The sequence below is a fragment of the Nerophis ophidion genome, linkage group LG01 (assembly GCF_033978795.1).
Source record: "Nerophis ophidion isolate RoL-2023_Sa linkage group LG01, RoL_Noph_v1.0, whole genome shotgun sequence".
Taxonomy (NCBI): domain Eukaryota; kingdom Metazoa; phylum Chordata; class Actinopteri; order Syngnathiformes; family Syngnathidae; genus Nerophis; species Nerophis ophidion.
Window position 1 is genome coordinate 51,540,664 of NC_084611.1, and position 23,517 is coordinate 51,564,180.

The window sequence follows — 23,517 nt, forward strand, 5'->3', positions numbered from 1 at the left end:
CCGTAACTGTTCTCTCCAATATCTACTGGTGGACACCCAGATGACCAGAATAAAGGAATGCTATGAAGCCATTGTCTTTATCACCTTTTACAACATGTACAAACTGCTTGCCAGTCCAACGAAATATTGTGAGAATATTCCGTTAACGCACGGACACCACTGGAAGGCATACTGGGTGACACAGAGTACACTGACGGTTGTGATATAAACAACTTTAACACTCCTACTAATATGCACCACATTGTGAACCCACACAAAAGAAGAATGTCAAACACATTTCGGGAGAAAATCCTCATAGTAACACAACATAAACGCAACACAACAAATTCCCAGAATCCTTTGCATCCATGACACCTCGAAAACTAAATCGTCACCCACCCGTCGTATCGGGACCGTACCCGACCGCTGAATTACATGAGAGGATGGACACATTTACCACTCACAGAGCTATTTAAAACTATTTGGTGGAGAAATTTGATCAATTAGAGCCGCGAGAACCTTCTCGCGGATACTCACCTCCTGGTACCCCAGCACCTCCAAAACCCTCAAATCTAGACTCCAAACATCCCAGAATAAGCTAATCCGGTTACTTTTAGACCTCCACCCCAGATCACACCTCAATCCAACCCACTTCTCCAAAGTGGGCTGGCTCAGGGTGGAGGACAGAGTAAAACAACTTGCACTGAGCCTAGTCTATAAAATCCGCTACACCTCCTTGATCCCGAAGTACATGTCAAATTACTTCCTTAACGTAAATGACCGCCATAACCACAACACCAGGGGGAGCTCCACAAACCACGTTAAACCCAGATTCCGATCTAACAAAGGTCTTAACTCATTCTCTTCCTATGCCACATCAATGTGGAATGCACTCCCAACAGGTATAAAAGTAAGTGCATCTCTATATACAGAATATGTACTGCACTGTGCAATCCACTAATAAAAGTATCAATCAATCAAAACTCAATAGCATTCACTCTGATTATAAGAATATGGGCATTCTGCGTGACCACTGAGTTTGACACCTTTGACAACATGAATGAAACAATTGACGGTCCAGTAACATATTGTGAGCAGTTTCCGCAATCACACGTGTGAGATTGAAAGGGATACTGGGTGATACAGAGTACACTGATGGTTGTGATATAGACAACTTTAACACTTTTTAAAATGCGCCACACTATGAAGCCACACAATACAAGATTGACAAACACATATCGGGAGAACATCCTCACAGTAACACAACATAAACGCAACACAACTAATACCCATAATCCTTTGTATTCACGACACTTCCTGAATATATTTTACACCCCCGCACCCAACCCCGCCCACCTTTCCGACGCACGGGGGTGGCGGGTTTTGGGGTGTCTAAAATAGTCAGGATGTGTCATGAATAGAAAGGATTATGAGTATTTGTTGTGTTGCGTTTTTGTTGTGTTACTCTGAGGATGTTCTCCCGAAATGTGTTTGTCGTTCTTAATTGGTGTGGCTTCAAAGCGTGGCGCATATTACTAAGAGTGCTAAAATTGTTTATATTACAACCATTAGTGTACTCTGTGTCACCCAGTATTAATCCTTGCAGTCGTGAGCGTATTGCTGTGGACGCCACACACAACATGATGCTGGACCGACAAGCAAATTGCGCATGATGTAGAGGGTGACAAAGCTAGTAGCTTCACAGCACGTATTAATAATTATTATCAAGGTGACTGCCGGCAGACGTTCAAGAGAATAATAGCGTCTCCTATTGACTTATTCACTTTATGACATGGGTCCTAAATGGCTTGTTGAATGACAAAGGATACTGATCCCAGTACAACATATATCAAATGCCTCCGGATAGATTAACTGTTATAGGGTTTGTGTTGTCACAACACCCCTTGTGAAATGGTAAGCCCCAGTAACATGAAGGAAGTGGGCGTGTGTGATATTTGGGGTCAGTTGAATACAGTCTTACTAGAATATGCACTGGTGTCTCGGGTCTCATTATTCATACACACAAACATGGTGTCAGAAGTGACTAGTACCGCACAAAGTCAGGTGGAAGAGTACCGTGTTTTAGGGAGGGACCTGTGAAGACGAGGAAGAAAAGAAAAGAGTGGAACGACGTTAGCAACAAGCTCGGCTAACAACATCAACATGGCTACAAACATCCCGCCACCGGAGGAGATGAAGATAAGTGGCGATCTTGCATGTAACTGGGAAAACTTCAGAGCAGAATTCGAAGACTTTGTACTTGCTACAGGTTTGCAAAAAAAAGCAAAAGAGGTACAAGCAGCAACCTTACGACGAGTGATGGGCGGGGAATGTCGTCACATATACAAACACAACTTGGGACTAACACCGGAACAAGGAAAGGACGTGACAGTTATTCTCGATGCCTTGGAGGGATTTTTCAAGCCAGCTAGAAACGTCATATTTGAGAGGTACGTTTTTGGCACCTGCAAGCAAGATGCATTTGTAACGAAGTTGAGGGAGAAGGCTGCTTCCTGTGAGTATGGACAACTCAGAGAGGAACTGATAAGAGACAGACTGGTGCTGGGTGTGAGTGATGAAAGCGTGCGCCGCCGTCTACTCAGACAGAAGGATCTCTCACTAGCATCAGCCATAGAAATATGCAGAGCTGCTGAGATGACAGACAAGAGGATAAAATCAATCACACAGGACAGGACACTAGAGACAGTGCATGCAACGGATGGCCGGCGACCGCGAGTCCCACCCAGGCTGGAACGCTCGGACAGGTTCCAGAATCAGACTCCAGGCTCAAGTGAAAACAGCACGTGCAAATTCTGCGGGAACACGCACAGGCACGGACGCGACATGTGTCCTGCATTTGGAAAAAACTGTCGCCACTGTGGAACAGCAAATCATTTTGCCAAGGTGTGTATGAAGAGGGGCCAAGCTACACGACAGCTACATGCAGCTGACATGGAGGTACATGAGGACATGGACAGGTCTGACACAGACGCTCACATATACACAGCAGAGTGCATAGGGGCGATTCAGGGTCGGGGGAAGAAATGGTTTGCCAACATAAAAATGAATGGAGGGTCTCAGAGGTGTCAGTTAGATTCAGGTGCTACCTGTGATGTTATGAGCATAAAAGACATGAGGAGACTTGCTCCAGAAGCCAAATTACTGCCAAGTCAGACCAAATTAGTACTGTATTCGGGCCAATCAATGCACTCAATAGGCATATTCCAAACAAAGTGTCTAGTGAGGGGAAAAGCACACAAGCTACAATTTGAGATAGTAAGAAGCGGGCAGAGACCCCTATTGTCAGGTGAAACAAGTGAGCGTTTAGGTTTAATGCACTTCACCATTCCAGAGGAGCTGCTTATGGTAGGGCATAGCAATTTAGAGCCACGAACCAGGCAGCAACTTGTGCAGACTTATCATGATGTTTTTAACGAGCCAGTTGAGTCACTCCCAGGGGAGGTTCATTTTGAGTTACATACTGACGTGGCCCCAGTGCAGGCTTCTCCACGTAATGTCCCAGTAGCTCTCAGAGATGCAGTCAAGGCTCAGCTAGACAAATATGAAAAAGAGGGCCATTTAATCTCAGTGACAGAGCCTACTGAATGGATTAGCAACATGGTAATTATAAGACAGCCAGAGAAGTTAAGGATTTGCATAGACCCTAAGTCATTAAATCAGGCCCTAAGGAGGTCTCATTACATAATGCCGACACTTGAAGATGTGTTACACAAGCTTCCCAGGGCTCGCATATTCACACTTGTAGATGCACGAGATGCTTTTTTACAGTGTAAGCTAGACGAGGAGAGCAGTTACACCACCACGTTCTGGACGCCGTGGGGCAGGAAGCGCTGGTTAAAGCTGCCATTTGGGGTGTCTGTGGCCCCAGAAATCTATCAGCGAAAGCAGCATGAGCTACTTGCAGGTTTAAGCGGGGTAGAGCCAATAGCAGATGACATACTGGTGGTTGGGTGTGGGGAGACAGATGAGGAGCCCATACATGACCACGACACAAAACTGTTAGTCCTCATGCAGAGGTGCAGGGAGGTTAAGCTGAGGTTGAGTTTAAAAAAACTGCAATTCAGGGTCAGAGAGGTCAAGTTTCACGGACACATTCTCTCGGCAGAGCGGCTCGGAGTTGACCCTGAGAAAAGTAGGGCGGTCCGGGACATGCCACACTCCAAAGATGCCAAGGCCGTACAACAGTTCATAGGGTTTGTGACATACCTTGCAAGGTCCATGCCACGCCTCTCTGAGGTATGCGAGCCACTACGGAGGCTGTTGGACAAAGATGTCCCATGGCACTGGCTGCCCAAACACGACGCTGGAGCCGAGGAGGTCAAGCGACTGGTCACAACTGCCCCGATCCTGAGATACTACGACGTGACAAAGCCAGTTGTCATCCAGAGCGATGCGAGTCAGAAAGGACTGGGCTGCTGCCTGATGCAGGAGGGTCAGCCTGTGGGGTACGCGTCGCGGGCGCTAACCCAAACTGAACAGAATTATGCACAAATAGAGAAAGAGTGTCTGAGTATAGTGTTTTCGTGCCAGCGTTTTCATTACTATTTGTATGGGCGAGCAGAGATAATAGCAGAAACCGACCACAAGCCGCTCATTTCAATTTTCACAAAACCCCTCCTAACAGCACCCAAAAGGCTTCAGAGCATGCTGCTCACTCTTCAGGCCTACAATCTCAAGGTAGTGTACAGGCCAGGACCTGATATGCATATTAGTGACACACTGAGCAGGGCCACTGCTCCAACACAGGGGACTGACACCAAATATACAAAGCAGTTTATCTGCTGCCTGCAGAGGGAGCAAGAGGCCACTGAGTTAATAAACCAGGCTGGTTACCTGAATGTCACCAGCCGGCGGCTAAACCAGATAAGACTGCACACAGAAGGCGATGGGAACCTTCAGGTATTGAAAGAGGTGGTGATCAAGGGATGGCCAGATCGCCGAGAGGATGCTCCTCTGGCGATAAGAGAATACTGGTCAATCCGGGACGAGATCAGTGCACAGGATGGGGTACTATTCAGAAGCCAGAGAGTCATAATACCAAAATCGTTGCGTGCAGAGATGTTGAAACGCATCCATGCCAGCCATGTAGGAGGAGATGCCTGCTACAGACAAGCCAGGGACACGCTGTTCTGGCCCAACATGCACAGTGAAATCAAGGACTATGTGAGCCAGTGCTCAGCGTGCAATGAATATTCACATGAGCAGCAGCGGGAGACAATGATGTCCCATGCACTTCCTACACGACCTTGGCAGATCCTCAGCATGGATCTGTTCAAACAAGCGGGCAAAGACTTTCTGATTATTGTTGTCCATTACTCTGATTTCTGGGAAATAGAGCTGCTTCCAGAACTTTCAGCGGAGACCACAGTGCTGAGGTGCAAGGCTCAGTTTTCACGTCATGGACAACCGGATCGCGTAACAATGTAAAATTATTACATTGGTTTGCATCAAGTATTATTTGCAATAAAAATGAACAATGGTTTTCTCTGTGTTTGCACTAAGGTTTTCAACAATGTAAAAGTTGGCATCTATAAAAGGGGAGATGTTATAGGGTTTGTGTTGTCACAACACCCCTTGTGAAATGATACGCCCCAGTAGCATGAAGGAAGTGGGCGTGTGTGATATTTGGGGTCAGTTGAATGCAGTCTTACTAGAATATGCACTGGTGTCTCGAGTCTCATTATTCATACACACAAACGCCACCCGCCCAAATCTAATTAAAGTCTATTTTTTCATCACGTCAACCGCCCGACCCGCGGTTTACCCGCGGTTTACCCGCGGATGAGACCGCAAACGCGCATCTCTACCGCCCACCTCAACCACGCAGGGAGGGGTGGGGGGTTTGGTGCTCGCGGGGTGTATAACATAGTAAGTCAGTGTCATGGGTCAAAGGATTCTGGGTATTTATTGTGTTGCGGTTATGTTGTGTTACTGTGAGGATTTTCTCCCGAAATTTGTTTGTCATTCTTCTTTTGTGTGGGTTCACAATGTGGCGCATATTAGTAGGAGTGTTAAAGTTGTTTGTATCACAATCGTCAGTGTAGTCTGTGTCACCCAGTATTGCCTTGCAATCTCATACATAGAAGCAGTGAAATGCTTGTGTCCAGTCAGCACGCCAATAGCATTCCGTGAATGGCAGGCGCGACAACGTTCAAGAGGACGTTAAGAGTAATATCATCACGGCACGCCCTTACTTTCGTAGTCAGAGTGAAAATTGGGAAACGGTGACTTCGGGTGATGTCCAGTAGAGGCATTGAATTCCGGAATTTCCCTGCAACAATCTGGGGGGTCGGCGATTTTGCACCTGAGCCGCATCAGAGTTGCCAAAGAGCTGCATGCTGCTCCAGAGCCGCGGAGCCGCGGGTTGCCAACCCCTGTTCTAGGACCACATTGAGAATTGTCCATCTGATTTGAAGAAGTACTTGGGTGTCCTACTGAGAACAGGTGGAACCATACCTTTCACTTTCACATTTGTAACCATGTTACCTTGTTCCTTATAAGAACATTACTAGCATTACAAACTATACACTTTTCATTTTCTCTCTTTTTTCCTCCCACACCTTCTCTCCATATTGTCCTCTGTATATATGTGGCCTCACTTCCTGTGCAGACCTTCCAATGGTGTCTCTAAACCAGAAGACACCGTCTTCTCCAGTCAGCTACAACGCCACAGGTTTCTACCCCGACAAAGCCGTCATGTTTTGGAAGAAAGACGGCGAGAAGCTCCTTGAGGGTGTGAAGCAAATAGAAATGCTCGAAAACCAGGATGGAACCTTCCAGATGTCGGTGGACCTGAATGTGAAGGTCGACATGGAGGACGGGTACGAATGTGTGTTTCAGCTGACTGGTGTCAAGGAGGACATCGTCACCAAGCTGGAGAGCAGAAGCATCTTGAGCAACTTGAGCGGTGAAGGTGAGATAGACACATTTGGTTAACTTGCACAATGATGTAGATGTTTCCCATTAGAAGTCTGAATCACTATTTTTCATCCATGCTATTTAAGTAGCACACTACTGTTTCAGCTGCTACTGTGTACGACTAATCATTGGTCCAGTCATCAACCCTAACACGGACCAACAAACCCAATTATCAATTTATTGTGTGAATCACCTAACTTTGTACATGATCATTCTTTCTATCAAGACCTCAATACATCGACATCTGGTGACAGAACCATTAAGAGCCAAACCACGATCCCACCTAGTACTACCAGTAGCACCTTGGATGTCACCACTGAGAGCAACAAAGCCACCACCCGACCTAGTACCACCAGTGGCACCTCGGATGTCACCACTGAGAGCAACAAAGCCACCACCACACCAACTCCTGGGCTCAACAAGACCACAGATCTCCTGGAAGGTACACAGAGACAATTCGAAGGTTTCAGACTCTAAATATGGGATTTTAACTGAAAACCTAAATATATACTGGGTGGTCATCTAAACATTGAGAGATGTGATTGGATTAGTGCAAGAAAACGATAATAATCATCTTACTGAACTTGCAAAAAGCAGTATGTGTCTATGCTGCACAACAGTGACAATGATCATAGCTAAGGATTAAATTTTGATAAATATTTTAAATTTGATTCTATTCTTTGTCATGATGACAATGTTTGATGTTTACAAGCAACCAAGTTGTGCTTTTCCCTCTCAACAGACAAGGTGTGCGTCGGCTGTGTTGTTGCCACGACACTGGTCCTTACAACGGTGATCTATCATCATCACCATCGTGATGGTCAAGCGTTACAGAGAGAGACATGGTGAGGGACATATCCTTCTCTGTCTTCTTCTCAGTGCAGCATCACTCTATGCACTTCCCAGGAGTAACGTGAACCTTCTGCAAGAGCACACAAGATAAAGTGTCGCGTATCTAACTCTAACGTGGGTTTTTGTGCTAAAGATTGGAAGGATGAGACATGATCCATATATGTTAACCTTATGGTTAGCGACTGGGAAACTCCCGTTATTTTGTCCTACTTTTCCGACACCTTCCCCCTTTAATTATCCATCCATCCATCCATCCCATCCATATTCTACCGCTTATTCCCTTTTTTCGGGGGGCGCTGGTGCCTATCTCAGCTACAATCGGGCGGAAGGCGTTTACACCCTGGACAAGTCGCCATCTCATCGCAGGGCCAAGACAGATAGACAGACAACATTCACACTCACATTCACACACTAGGGCCAATTAAGTGTTGCCAATCAACCTATCCCCAGGTGCATGTCTTTGGAGATGGGAGGAAGCCGGAGTACCCGGAGGGAACCCACACAGTCACGGGGAGGACATGTAAACTCCACACAGAAAGATCCCGAACCTGGGATTGAACCCAGGACTACTCAGGACCTTCGTATTGTAAGGCAGACGCACTAACCCCTCTTCCACCGTGCTGCCCCCCTTTAATAGTGTTTAATAGTAATAGTTTAATAGTTTTCCTAGAATGGAACCTTATTTTTTTTTAATCCTCACCGACAGCACAACAGAATTTCTCCTCATTTTCAGGTGGCAACATGTCTGCACATTTATTTTGCTGACTCGTTAAGAATGAATCATAGTCAGGAAAGAATAGCAGCACTATGCTACTTGATGTTTCTGAGTCTCACCATAAAGATCTGATGAGGAACCTTCTGGTTGTACTTCCTTCCCAATGTGTGAGGTGTTTGGTTAGCGCAGCGTTTCTCAAAGTGTGGGCGCGCCCCACTGGTGGGGAATAGAGACATGACAGGTGGGGCGCGAGAAACTGGAGGAAATTTCACTTTAATTTTTTTAATTTTTTTATTCTTAGATGTTTTTTTTACAACCCCGTTTTCTATACAAACTGTAAATCACTTTGTGATTCTGTCTGTGAAATCCGCCATATAAAGTAATGTAAATTACTTGTTTTTCCTGTAGGCTTTAAATTTCTAGGTAGGAGCGAAAGTTTGACTGACGCAACAGTAACTAATGGGGGCGGGGCTGAGCGGAACAAACTTTCGCGCGGATGGGTAGCAGGCTAATCTGTGGACCACAATTACGCAAAATGGATATACATTGGCTTCATATAGAGTTGCATACAGAATTGCTCAATGCAAAAAAACACACACAATTGCTGAGCAGCTGATTCTCCCCGCTGCAATAGACATGGTGTCAGTCATGCTTGACGAGACAAGCGCAGCAAAATTAAAAGCTGTCCCACTGTCAAGCAGTTGCGAGACGTGTATGCGACATTGCAAGTGATCTTGAGGAACAACTCCTAGACCAGGGGTCGGCAACCGGCGGCTCCGGAGCTGCATGCGACTCTTTGATCACTCTGATGCGGCTCAGCTTGTCACGGCCAGCTCAGCTTGTCATCCTGCTTGTCAAACCTCGGGACACGCCCACGGCCGCGCGCGTCTCCGTCCTGCAGCAGACAAAGACATGTGGGTGTCCAAGTTAAAGCGCCTGACAGCGTTACTTGAGGATGTTTCACGCCAGAAGGCCGTTCTTGCTCAGAATCACAAACGGTGTGATATTGAAAACCTCCCCAAGCCAGACAAACTTGTGTTCGAAACTTGGAACGCTACCCCCGACTTTTATGTGAACATGAAAAAGTATGCACTTGTAGAGTCCTGTCGATCTATGGATCCACATATGTATGTGAGCAGGTGTTCTCCAACATGAACTTTATTAAAAACAAACATGGCACACGCCTCAGATGAGAGTTTATAATCCTGTGTGAAGATAAAGGTGACGTCATACAGCCCGGATGTGGAACGCTGTGCGCTGCGATCCAGGAACAGAAATCACATTGACCACGTATGATAAATATTTAAATTTCCTATTATTTTGCATTTATTCACATTTTTTTAATTGTTCAGGGAAATAGACAGTTTACGGCATTTTTGGTTCTCTGTCAGTGAATAATTTAAGTTTGGCGGTTTTTTTCCATTACTACAAGGAAAACTTAAATAGACATTAAGTATTTTACTTAACCTTCAACCTGACGTCTTTTTCGGAGTTAAAACGTTTTGTTGCATGCAGACATTTTATTTCATTTTTTCTGCAGTCTTTCATTGATTTCATAAACGTAACCCATCATAGTTTGTTTATACACAGCACAAAACAAAAATAAAACTTTATATGCAGTGTTATTTCATTTTTTTTTTTTTTTTTTTTTTAATTTTGTAATTGTTTTGTCCGGTCCAGCTTCCCAGGCAAATCATATAGTTGATGTAGATGCCTATATCGGCTGTTCACATTTATTTTACAGAAGAGAAAAGTGTAGGATACTTCTCTTGTTGCCTTATTTAAATTTGACTTTACTAAATTTATTTATATTATCATTTGGTGCAGCCGGACTGGAGCAGCAAGGGATAGAAAGAGAAAAAAAAGGAAGACAGAGGGGGGAATTGTTGGGATCAGAGGGGGATTAGAGAGTGTTATTTCATTTTAAATTTCAAAATAGTTTTGTGGCTCCCATTGTTTTCTTTAATTTGTCAAATGGGTCAAAATGGCTCTTTGAGTGGTAAAGGTTGCCGACCCCTGTCGTAGACAAATTAAATAAAATAAAGTCGTTTTGCTTTACAAGTGGACGAAGCTACTGACAGCAATAAAGACTGCCTGTTCATCGCGTACGTCCGCTTTGTGAATGGCAAGTCATTGTGCGAGGATTTACTGTTTTGGAAATACATAAAACATAGAGCCACTGCTGATGAGCTGTTCAAGATAATAGACAGTTTCCTCCAAGAACACGACCTTAAATGGGAAAACTGTGTGGGCTTTTGCTCTGATGGCGCACAGACCATGGCAGGGTCAAGAAACGGGCAGCAGGCTCTCATAAAGAGGGTTACGCCAAATGCGCATTGGACACACTGCGTCATTCACCGGGAAGCACTCGCGTCACGGCAGCTCAGCCCCGAACTCATTGAGGTTTTAACAGATGTTGGTAAATTTGATCAAAACACGAAAAAGTGGCACTTTTAATTTATTTATTATGGAACTTGATGCAAGTTATTTGATTTATTATTGAACTTGATGCAAGTTATAACACTTTTGCTTTATTTATTATTGAACTTGATGCAAGTTATTTGATTTATTATTGAACTTGATGCAAGTTATAATTATTTCATTTGATTTATTATTGAACTTGATGCAAGTTATAACACTTTTGTTGTATTTATTATTGAACTTGATGCAAGTTATTTGATTTATTATTGAACTTGATGCAAGTTATTTAATTTATTATTGAACTTGATGCAAGTTATTTGATTTATTATTGAATTTGATGCAAGTTATAGCACTTTTGTTGTATTTATTATTGAACTTGATGCAAGTTATTTTATTTATTATTGAACTTGATGTTATTTTATGTTATTGAGTTTGAGTGTATACAACTTGATGTTGCTTGATGTTCAATAAATTTGAAAATGTTGAGCTTGGCATTAGCATTCTGTTGGGGGTAGTGGGGGCAGGTGGGGCTTGAAAACTGCCCCTTGTCCAAAGTGGGGGATGACAAAAAAAGTTTGAGAACCACTGCCTTAATATATCAAGTGTTTTTGGGTTGTTTTAACCGCTACTTTGAGCGCGACGAGCGTTTTTGAATGACACGTTTTGGCGCGATTTGTTTAAGCGGGCCTCCTTCATGTCACGTGACCCCACTACCTAACTTGTGTCCTGTCGGTAAAATGTGCCTTTTAAGTATGTAGGAAACAGAGCCGTACAAAGACTCACAGACAAGGAGTTTGTAAGTTTTTTTTACATCATTTTCAAAATAAAACCTGTAAAGAAAGTACAGACCCGTTACAGGCAGATGGGTGAGGTTGAGAGAGCGGAAGAGAGGGGGTGCCATCTGACTGCAGACAGCACTAATTGTACACAGAGTTCGTGCGGGTGCTTAACAACCTTGAAAATGCTTGGATTTTTATGTTGTGTTTTCAATGTTAGAAAAATGCTTGAATTTTGGGTGAAGTCTTTGGAAATGTTCATCAAATTAGGTTGTTACATTAGGTTGTTGTCATGTATATACGGCTCTGTGTCGCCCCCAAACCGACTCAGTGGCCCATTGCAGTGGTTCTCAACCTTTTTTCAGTGATGTACCGCCTGTGAACATTTTGTTAATTCAAGTACCCCCTAATCAGAGCAAAGCATTTTTGGTTGGAAAAAAAAAAGAAATAAAGAAGTAAAATACAGCACTATATCATCAGTTTCTGATTTATTAAATTGTATAACACTGCAAAATATTGCTCATTTGTAGTGATCTTTCTTGAACTATTTGGTAAAAAAGATATAAAAAAACTAAAAACGTGTGGAAAAATAAACAAGTGATTCAATTATAAATAAAGATTTCTACACATAGAAGTAATCATCAACTTAAAGTGCCCTCTTTGGGGATTGTAACAGATCCATCTGGATTCATGAACTTCATTTTAAACATTTCTTCACAAAAAAAGAAATCTTTAACATCAATATTTATGGAACATGTCCACAAAAAAATCTAGCTGTCAACACTGAATATTGCATTGTTGCATTTCTTTTCACAGTTTATGAACTTAAATTCATATTTTGTCAAAGTATTATTCAATAAATATTTTTATAAAGGATTTTTGAATTGTTGCTATTTTTAGAATATTTTTTTAAAAAGTCTCACGTACCCCTTGGCATACCTTCAAGTACCCCCAGGGGTACGCATACCCCCATTTGAGAACCACTGGCCTAGTGGTTAGAGCAGGGGTCTCAAACTTAATTTACCTGGGGGCCACTGGAGGCAGTCTGGGTGAGGCTAGGCCGCAAGAAAAATTAAAAAATATATATATTTCTAAATTTCTTATTTTTATTTTCAACACAAAATATAAATGAACAAAATGAGAATTTAAGTAATGTGAGGCATTGCAAATTAAACAATAAAAACACAAATAACGATTTGAATTGGTCCAGGTGCGTCTACTTATAAGATATGTATGGCTCTGACTCAGCTAACAGGAAGTGGAAGCCGGCGTCAATGCAAACAGACTATCTAGACCAGGGATCCCCAAACTTTTGTGTTAAATTTTTTTAGCCGGGGGCCGCGCGGTGTATATATGTATATATATATATATATATATATATATGTATATATATATATACAGTATATATATATATATATATATATATATATATATATATATATATATATATATATATATATATATATATATATATATATATATATATGTATATGTGTGTATATATACTGTATATATATATGTATGAATATGTATATGTGTATATATATATATTTATGTATGTATATATATTTGTGTGTATATATATGTGTGTGTATATATATATATGTATACATATATGTGTATATATATGTATATAGAAATATGTGTATATATGTATATATATATGTGTGTATATATATATGTGTATATATATATGTATATATATATATATATATATATATATATATTAATGTGTATATATATATATATATATATATATGAATATGTGTATGTATATATATGTGTGGTCAAGCTTAGTCTTGGCTCAGGGAGGAGGACGTCCCTGCCATGCAGAGGCCCGACGGTGCCTTGATGGAAGGAGAGATGAAGAGAGCGAGGCCACAGGCTCACAGATGGTGCAGGAGCGAGTACCTGTAAAGGTGAGCCAGTTGCGATACCCTTATCATATTTTGCATATATATATATATATATATGTGTATATATATATGTGTTTATAAATATATGTATATATATATATATATATATATATATATATATATATATATATATATATATATATATATATATATAGTATACAAACACACGTTAGGTCAGGAAATAACACAGAGGCTATTTCATCCCTACCAGCCTGTTTTGCAGGTTTCCCTGCTCTTCAGGGGATTTAATAATAACATAGGTTCCGGCACCCCCCGCGACTCCGAAAGGGATAAGCGGTAGAAAATAGATGCATATATAATAAAATATATAATAAAATACCCTGCAAAACAGGCTTGTAGGGATGAAATATTCTCTGTGTTTTTTCCTGACCTAAATGCATTTTTAAACAACATGATTGGCCTTACCGACGAGGAGACACCGAGAGCAACAAGCAGTATAAAATGAATTAGAAAGGTCAGATTTAAAAAAAATGTATATACAAAATTCAAATTCAAATATTTTAACTTGGGACTTCCTGCGGGTTGTAGTTTGGGGATCCCTGATCTAGATGGATCAAGTGTTATTCATCGATACTAATCTGAATCTTAAGTTCTGAAATAAAGATTGATGATGATGATGACTTGTGGCTTACGGACCGATTCGCTCTTCCTGTAAAGCGAATGGGGGTAAACCAGGGATGCAACACTGGGGACATGAAAGGAATGTATGTATCGATACTAGCGGCAAAAAAAATCGATATTCTCTTTGGAAACGAAAAATCGATTTATATTGCCAAATCTATTTTTTTAATCTAATTATATATGGTACATTTGTGTTTGTAATATGCTAAGTTATGGCTGCATTTTATGCCACTGTATAAATAAATGATCACTTTTTTATTTTAGCTCATACCCATCATCTGCTGTATCATCTGTTCCTGAAGTGAACACAGCTGATCCTGGATCGACAGTGCAACCGGCAGCTTCTGACCCTGGTTTGAAGATGCAACCGACAACTACAGAGCCTGGCTTGACAGTGCAAGCAGCTGCAACAGTTACTACCGTGTCAGAAGCCAACCCTCAATCGAGTTCTGAAGCAGCATCAAAGGTAAAACCGAAGTATAAACGCAAAATGGCAACACTTGTCATGGAAGGCAGACTGTCACTGGGTTTCGTTGGCATATCATGAAGAAAATGGATACGCCACACACACAGGTCTGCAGACATCACCATGGCGATGGGGCTAAAGGCAACATTAACTAAGGTCAAGTACAGCTAGACATTGGGGCATATGTAAAGGGAACTAAAAATGTGAAGAAGTATACAGCCCGGTCTCACAGTGCTTGAAAGCTGCATCATGATGCTGTTACTGCCACCAAACCTCCCTCACATGTTCCAGGAAAATATCAACAACAACAAAAAAATGGGTGAAGAGACATTTGCAAGAATGTGTCATGTTTTATTGATTGGGCGTACACAGTAGCATAGTCTGAACTATTGTTCACTAACTTTGCAATCTTGATACATGTCGAAAAAAAGCTTGGAGGGAATGTCTTGAACACATATGCCAATGATAAAGCATGCCAAAATTTCATAAATGAAATTGGGGAGTCAATGCTTGATGACCTGAAAAAGAAATTGACAGAGGAGTTATTCCAGGCCTGGGCAATTATTTTGACTCGGGGGGCCAAAGTTAGAGAATAAAATGTGTCTGGGGGGCCGGCATATCTATTTTTAGGAACGCTAACGCAAAACCTCACAATAATGTCTGACTGAATGTTAAAAACGTTATGACAGACAGCCTTAAAAAACGGAATCGAATTGAATTTTTTTTGTACTGAATGAGACACCCAGAATGTACATGAAAATAAAGAGCTAAAAAAATAATTTGAGAATGCCTGGCGGGCCAGATTAAAGAGCTTAACGGGCCACATGTGGCCACCGGGCCTTAATTTGCCGAGGTCTGCTCTATTCTGTTTGATGGAAGCACGGACAAAACTACATCTGAGAAGGAAATAATCATCTTGAAATTGATAGAAAATGGATTGACCAAGATAAAATTACTTGAGTAAGTTAAATACCCTTTTCATTATAAATTATACCAGGATCATGTCACATGTTATATCTTATATACTATATAATGTTTACGTATGGTTTTATATTATTTTATAGGTATCATAATTATTTCTGTATTTTTTACATTTTGTTATCTATCTTGACATTTCATAATTGCTGAACCAGAGTACTGTGCAGCTGAGGGCATTTATAATGCCATTACAGCAAAGGCCTGAGAAATGAAACTTCCGTTGATAGCGTCATGTGTCACAACGGCAGCCAATGGATCTGCCATTAACTTTTGGAAGCAGAGCGGTATCTTGGTTTGTCTTCAGGAAACAATGCCCTTGATTCTAAAGACCCACTGTGTTGTCCATCGACTTGAACTACTAGCCTTGAAGGATGTGTTCAGAAATTCATTTCATGTGAATGGGGTAAGTCTATTGAATGCATATAATTAAATATATGTAATTTACTATCATGTATTTTTTATTTATGCAAATGCACAAAATAATTGAAAAAGTGTGGCAGCATAGCGTCCACTCTCTGGGTAGTAAATCGAGGATTATTTCACAGATGGGCAAAACCCATGACTACAAAACGGGTAGTTGTGGCTTCTGGCTTGCCGTTCACTAGCATTAATGGAAAGCACAATGACGAGTCAGCTGTATGTCTGTATTATGTGACGGAGTTGGGTGTCACTAATCGTGCCTGCGGTGTGGCATTGGTGTGTATCAGCACTATAAAAGCAGTCATTGAACACCTGCTACATGTACAAGCAAGCACCATCGCTATATGGCCTCAGATGTTGATAGCAATGTAAATAGAAAACACCCACCCTATAAAAGTAAAATCCACAATTGCGATGCAATAATGCCCAGAATGATACAAAATCTGGTGAACACTTATATTTGTAAACAAACATTAATAGGTATGTCATGTGTGATGTTTCTGGAAAATCTTAAGTTTTATGAGGCCCTAGTTGTATCTATCATAATAGTTACTGTGTAAGATACTTAAATCTAAAGACTTGCATTCATTACTGTAATTTACATATTCATTGCATATAACTAAGGATTGTCTCCTTTTTTTCAGATCGACAATCTGATGTTACAACTGTACTATGTGTACCGCCGTTCAGCCAAATGATGGGGTGAGCTTCAGAGAACTGCCGACGCGTTTGATGAGCACGTCCTGAAGCCATCACGATCCCAGGGAACACGCTGGGTTGACCATAGGCACAAAGCTTTGTCTGTACTAGCACAAGATTATTGCTGCCTCGTCACTCAGTTCCAGAAGCAAGGGTCGGCTGTACCACCAGCAGATCTTGCAAGGATATGCCAAAGTCATGACATCTCACCATTTTGTCCTCTATCTGGCATCATACATGGATTTGGTGGAGGAATTGGCAGAGCTGTCCACGTCACTTCAGGATGAACAACTACCAATTTCTGCAGTTGGCGCCAATGTTGAAGCTGCACAGGCCAGCATCATATCGATGAAGGATCACACAGGGGTGAAACTGCGAAGATCCTTGCATGATACCACAGCAGATGATGATGGCACGGTGAGGTATTATGGGATTGCGTTGGTCAGTTCTCAGCATGAAATCACGTGTTTTCATTCTAAATCCAAGCAGACCATCGAGAACATCAACTGCATCTCTTCACGTTTTAACAGCTTCACCGAAGATGGAGTGCTTTGTGCGGCTGATATATTTGATCCAGCAAACTTCCCAACACAGCCTAAAGCTCTTGCCACTTACGGTGTTAATGAAGTCAATGTTCTAATTCAACATTTCCACACCCTTTTGGCACAGAAGGGGTGCAACAAGGATGAGATCGAATGTGAGTGGCTGAAGATGAAGCACAACATTGTACGTAACCATAAAATGGAGCCATTTAACCTATTGTGGCTGAAGATGTTGACAGAGAAAGAAGAGTGTTACAATAATTATCTCCATCTTGTGAGGATCATTCTGGTTTGCCCTATTGCCAGAGCTCATGTAGAACTCCACTGTCAAAAGAATTCTAGGTGACTGGCGACTGAGCTTCGGTACGAATACCATCCAGCATTTGAGCTTCATCTGCGTCGGACTAGATCTGACCAATCTAAGTCTGAGCACAGACTGATGAAACGTACTTGGATGAGCAGTGAAACGTCTTCTAAGACAAACCAAACAGTCCAGTTGCGATCGATTGAGTGCCCTGAGAAGAGAGTATTTGTTCTTTTTGAGTCATACATGATGATAATGATGACATGCCTCTTTATCAGCCTTTGTGAGATGTGTTATTTACACTGAATGTGCTTTGCTGCTGTATAAGTCAGAGAATCCAAATGAGTCTTCTGTGGCAGTAAGTAGACTTTTTTCATTTACTTCAGGATGTTCTAAAGTTTTTCAAAGTGATTCAGAATCCTGGTTTGAATTCATCTGTTTCAGACACGTTTAACAGGTTACAAAGCTTAATTAATCGTACTCATTCTGCATGTCTTTTACTGGTCCTTCATTGACACCATAACTTTTAAGTTGAGTTCACTTCCTTTGCAAGAGAAAGTAAGGTGTTTGAAAAAAATATAAAGAGCAAGCACATTGAGACTAAATGTAAAATGTAGACTGAATTGTAAACTGCATATTTCCATTGATTAAATATAGTAAAAATTCATGGTGATAGTCAATGAATGTAGTGTATTAGCAGTGATGGGCATTGACAAGCTACATCTAGCCTAGTTACATAGCTTAACTACATTTTTCAGTAGCTTGGCGGTAGCTATGCTACTTTTTTAACAAATAGCTATTCCTGTAGCTTGGCTATTTTTAGACCCACGTAGCAAGGTAGCTTACCTCACAGCTATAAGCTACAAAGAGAGAAAATGGACTGCAAATCCAGGCCCCATACAATATGGGGAAAATATAATGACCTGGATGAATGAGAACATCCATACAAACATTGAAAATCCATGATGATAGGTTGGTGTTCGCATGATGAGTCACAATTGGGTGCGATTAGGGCGATACATTACAGACTGGCAAATCAGAGGAAAAATAAGGCGAGTCAACGAAACCAGGAAACAAAATCATAACAGACACGCACTCATGTAACATGGCGACGAGGGAGTCAGAGATGCTTCAAGCTGACGATTAAAAAAAAAAAAAAACATAAAATGGGCAACGGGATTCTCTCCAGCAGATGAGATTTGTCCATTATTGATGAAGACGACATGCAGGAAACCCACAATAATGTTTGTCCTTGGCCATATTTAGACAAATGTATGTGTTTAGAGAAAACAATGCCCAAAACTTTAGTTTTTTAGTTGTTTGCTCTGTAATCCAAAATCATAACTGGTCTCCATTGAAGACGTGGAACACAATTTTAGGAACACACATTAAGGTGAGTTAAGTTCATGAGAAATTTTACTGCACATAACCTTTACCAACTGTTGCCAAACAACAAACATATTTTTTTTTTCGTCAAGATGTAGACTTTTTTTTTACTGTAGGTAGAGAAAATGAATAACATAGGGGTGGGCCAAAGAAAAGGCTAACTAAATTAAATACATACAGTGGGGCGCGGGGACCCCTAGAGGTAGTTGTAGGGTGTCCACAGCTAAATGACAGATAGTTAATAGTAATGGACCCTTATTATGTCCACTTGAACACTCTCAGTTACAAAAACATTGATATTATACATGTGGGCCCATAGATAGAAATGCTGTTAAAAAGTAGCTTTGATGTAGCAGTTAAGTTTTGCTGTGTAGCTTGCTACAATTCTCCGGGGACAGCTTCCCCTGTAACTTAACTACATTTAATTGAGAATAACTTGTAGTTCAGCTCGTTACATATTCAAGTAGCTTGCCTATCAATGTGTGTAAATATTGCAAAACAATAATTTTAGTGTATTAGTATTGCTTAATTTAGCTCAAGCTATGTTACTAGTGCAGTTATTGTTTAATTCAAAGTCATCAGGTCTTTGTGAGTTTTTTCTTTGTCGTTGAAGTTGTTATGTCCTCTTCAGTATTTTTGATGTCTTGGACAACACCAATGTTGGCTGGTAAAGAACACAAAAAACAAAGTTATTTCTTTTGTATTTAACAGCAAGCTCCTGTACAACAGTCCAATGATGACGTCTATGCTGTGGTATTTGGTGTCAGTGCTGGCATTTTGCACCACAAGCCTCGTTTTTGCTTTTGGGACCAGCACCAACAAGATCTATTACGCACTCAAAGGATCAAGCGTCATTCTTGACTGCAAGTATGGTTTCTTAAACTGCAATGGAGCTGATTGGAATTTTGAATCTCCAAAAGGAACAAAGAATATTTCACGGATGCATCAAGGCCTAAAAAATACTAACTACAAACCTTTGAAGGACAGGGTTATCTTCACTTCCCCCGACCCTTGTGGTGGAGATGCTTCCATAAGGATCATCTACCTGCGTATGTCAGACACGGGGAAGTACACGTGCAACTTGGAATTGAAGTCTCAACATTTGTGGAAAACCATGATCCTGACAGTCATGGAGGAGCTGAGCACACCGGTATGTGCCGTGCAAAGAGAGCCTGTGGCAGGTATTCTTGTGACACTCCAATGCACGTCCTCACAAGGCACCCCCTCTGAAGTACAGCTGGACAAAGACGAGTGGAAACCAGATGTTACCTCCTAACTCCAAAGAGGACACCTCAGGAGGGACCTTGTTGGTCAACCGGCTCTCAGCGGACAACTGTGGAAGTTATCTCTGCACGGTGGAAAGTCTGGATGATACCAAATACTGTGAGATTCGACTTGAATGTCCATCCTCACCTTCGACCACAAGCGATGCAACCAAACACAAGGAGGTCCTACCAATGAGTCCACGGTCCCAATTATCAACGAGCAATGGAAATCAAGTTATCATAGCAGTGGCAGCAACTATTGTTGTTCTTTTGCTGGCCTTTGTCTTCGCTCTCACAGTCATTTGGGTTTTGCGCAAAAGAAATCGTGGTGTGCTTACTATCAATTAAAAATTACTATTGAGTGGCGTCCCTTCTTCCAAGTGGTCTTTCAGGGACAAATTGTATGTAATTAAGATTACATTATTTTGTACTAATTAGTGCAATACTACTCTAAAAACATTGTGTGTGCTGTGTTGATGGTATGATAGCACACCACACACAAAGATCGTAACTGCTCAATGCCTGATTTTTTTGTCTTTGTGTGGACTCAAAAATATATTGTAAAGATTAAGAAATTATATGTGTACCACACTTAAGGTAGACTCAGGTTGTCAAAAGCGACAGCCCCAGAACATGTTTTATCCGGTCTGTGAGATGATTTTGCAAAATAAAAAAATTAGCTACAATGTTTGAATGAAATAAACTGCTGTCCTTGTGCCTACTAGATGTCGAAATAGCAATTATTTCTACCTTTGCATGGCCTGCCGTGAGCGCGCCTGACCTCAAAGGGGGCGGAGCTATGTGCCGGGCCCGTGTGTCGAAACTTCCATGTTTGGACACTATGTACTTATGCTGTTTTTCATATACAGCATACAAAATGTGGATTGTTACATTGGTAATGTCACCTGTCACATTTATACTCAAATGATTTTGATAAATCTTAACATTACGTGTTGCGCAAATGATTGCATGGGGACACATCATCTGGCCGCACATAAATATGATTACATAATATGAATATTGTGTGATTAATGAAGTGGGTCCAAATTCACAAGTCTTGTTGAAAATGATGCTACATATGTACAGATTAAACCACATGTTAAGTGTTGGCCTTTTGATTACGTGGTGACTTGTCCAGGGTGTACCCTGCCTTGCGCCCGAGTACAGCTGAAATGCGCTCCACCAACACCATGACCCCGAAAGGGACAAGCAAAATGGATGGATGTTAGTACATCAGTTGAGGAAGATGAGTAAATTACATTAATACCATCCTGTAATTTGATATTGCCAACATTCTTTTTATTTATCAAATTTTTCCTTTGCAACAATACAAAACACCAACAAACACACTTAAACAAAAAACAAACCTCAAAACACTTAACAATGTCAAACAGTCAGGGTTCACTCAACCACCGTCTGCTTTGTACACAAATGAAGCGTTCTACTCAACCACCGTCTGCTCTGTACACAAATGAAGCGTTCTACTTAGCTTTGACGTCACCGTCAGGCTCCAACGCATTTAAAAAGTTATTTTCAGACATATACAAAACAAATGGGTAAAAGGCTTGATGAAAAAGGCTGGATTTTTTTTTTTATCGTAATTTTTTATAAGGGAAGGGCTTTGGATAGTTCGGACAGCCATCTACAAATTCTTGGTCTCTTGTAGAGATGCGCGGTTTGCGGTCTCATCCGCAGAGTCCGCGGATAAACCGTGTGTCGGGTGGTTGACATGACGAAAAAATAGATTTTAATTATATTCGGGCGGGTGGCGGTTGAACCATCCGGAAATATTTAATATACATGGTTCTGGGATCAGTATTCTTTGCCATTCAAAGAGCCATTTAAGATCGTGTCATAAAGCGAAGAAGACAATAGGAGACGCTATTATTCTCTTTAATGACTGCCGGCAGTCACCTATATATTAAATATTAGTGCGTGCTATGAAGCCATTGGCTTTGTCGCCCTCTACATCATGCACAATCTGCTTGTCAGTCCAGCATCATGTTGTGTGTGGCTCCCACGGCAACACGCACACAACTGCAAGGCATACTGGGTGACAGAGTACACTAATGGTTGTGATATAAACAATTTTAACACTCTCAGTAATATGCGCCACGCTGTGAAGCCACACCAATTAGGAACGACAAACACATTTCGGGAGAACATCGTCACAGTAACACAACATAAACGCAACACAACAAATACCCAGAATCCTTTGTATTCATGACACATCCTGACTATTTTATACACCCCGCGAGCAGCCATATTGTTTAAGAAGAATAAATAAGTAAAGCAATTCCACTCCATCAAGGCTTTTTCAGCATCTAATGATATTAATGATGTATCTACTGTACCCCTCTTTTCATATAGTATATTTAACACTTTTCTCACATTAGGAAATCCTTGTCTTTTCTTGACACCACCGTTTTAATCCTTAGCGTGAAAATCTCCCTGAGCCAACTTTGTCACGGTCCGGGCGTGCGTCATTGCGTATTTATCTGTGCATTGCACCGAGTGCAGCCTTCTGTTAGTGTACAGTAAGCGATCATCTGATACTTGATGCAGTCCTGCTCTCTCTCTCTGTTTCCCCTTCCGTGTTTCATTGTCATGTCGTGTCGTTCCTGCAGAAATTCCCTGTTCCTGCGTGGCAAGCTGTGCGTCCCGTCCTCCTATTTCCTCCCTGGTTCTCTGGCTGCCCTTGGATCTCGACCCCCTTGCTTTGGACATGAACCTGTTGACGCCTCGCTTAGCCCTTGACTTCCTGCTCGTCTCACGGACCTCTGAGCTCCCTTGTCCTCCTGATCTTCCGCCTCTCACTCAGTTCTGGTAAACACTTAGCAATTATTTCCTACACATAGTCTTACACCGTACACACTCTTGGATTTGGTTACACCCAATTCCTTGTTTAAATATTTTGTTCATTATTTATCACATTATATTGTTTTTTTATATATATATATATATATATATATATATATATATATATATATATATATATATATATATATATATATATACATAGTCAAGTTTCGCTTTGGATTAAAGTTGTTTCTAAGATGCAGAGGATGATTAGCACGGGCCAGGCGTGAGTGTGAGTACATCTTTTATTTATATAATTTATACAAAACAGGGAAAACAAAAACACTTGCTCGATGGCATGAAAGACAATGAACTATAAACTTAAACAGCACGATGGCATGACTATATACAAACGAAA

At 41.2% G+C, this 23,517-nt stretch overlaps 1 protein-coding gene across 1 annotated transcript; it reads left to right on the top strand.

Annotated features, from left to right (window-relative positions):
- The first annotated feature begins 6,295 nt into the window (after positions 1–6,295).
- Positions 6,296–23,111, top strand: LOC133556661 (mucin-2-like). The gene is made up of 6 exons (XM_061906805.1): positions 6,296–6,444; positions 6,611–6,913; positions 7,145–7,360; positions 7,661–7,763; positions 14,505–14,706; positions 22,928–23,111. The coding sequence occupies exons 2-6, from the start codon at positions 6,619–6,621 to the stop codon at positions 23,027–23,029; spliced, it is 918 nt and encodes a 305-aa protein (XP_061762789.1). The 5' UTR covers positions 6,296–6,444; positions 6,611–6,618; the 3' UTR covers positions 23,030–23,111.
- Positions 23,112–23,517: the final 406 nt, after the last annotated feature.

What these genes read in the sequence shown, in the direction of transcription:
- LOC133556661 (XM_061906805.1), top strand. Translation starts at nt 6,619, where the DNA reads ATGGTGTCTCTAAACCAGAAGACACCGTCTTCTCCAGTCAGCTACAAC. An exon ending in GAGCAACTTGAGCGGTGAAG is followed by an intron (nt 6,914 to 7,144) that starts GTGAGATAGACA and finishes CTTTCTATCAAG; the next exon opens with ACCTCAATACATCGACATCT. An exon ending in GTTCTGAAGCAGCATCAAAG is followed by an intron (nt 14,707 to 22,927) that starts GTAAAACCGAAG and finishes TCGTTCCTGCAG; the next exon opens with AAATTCCCTGTTCCTGCGTG.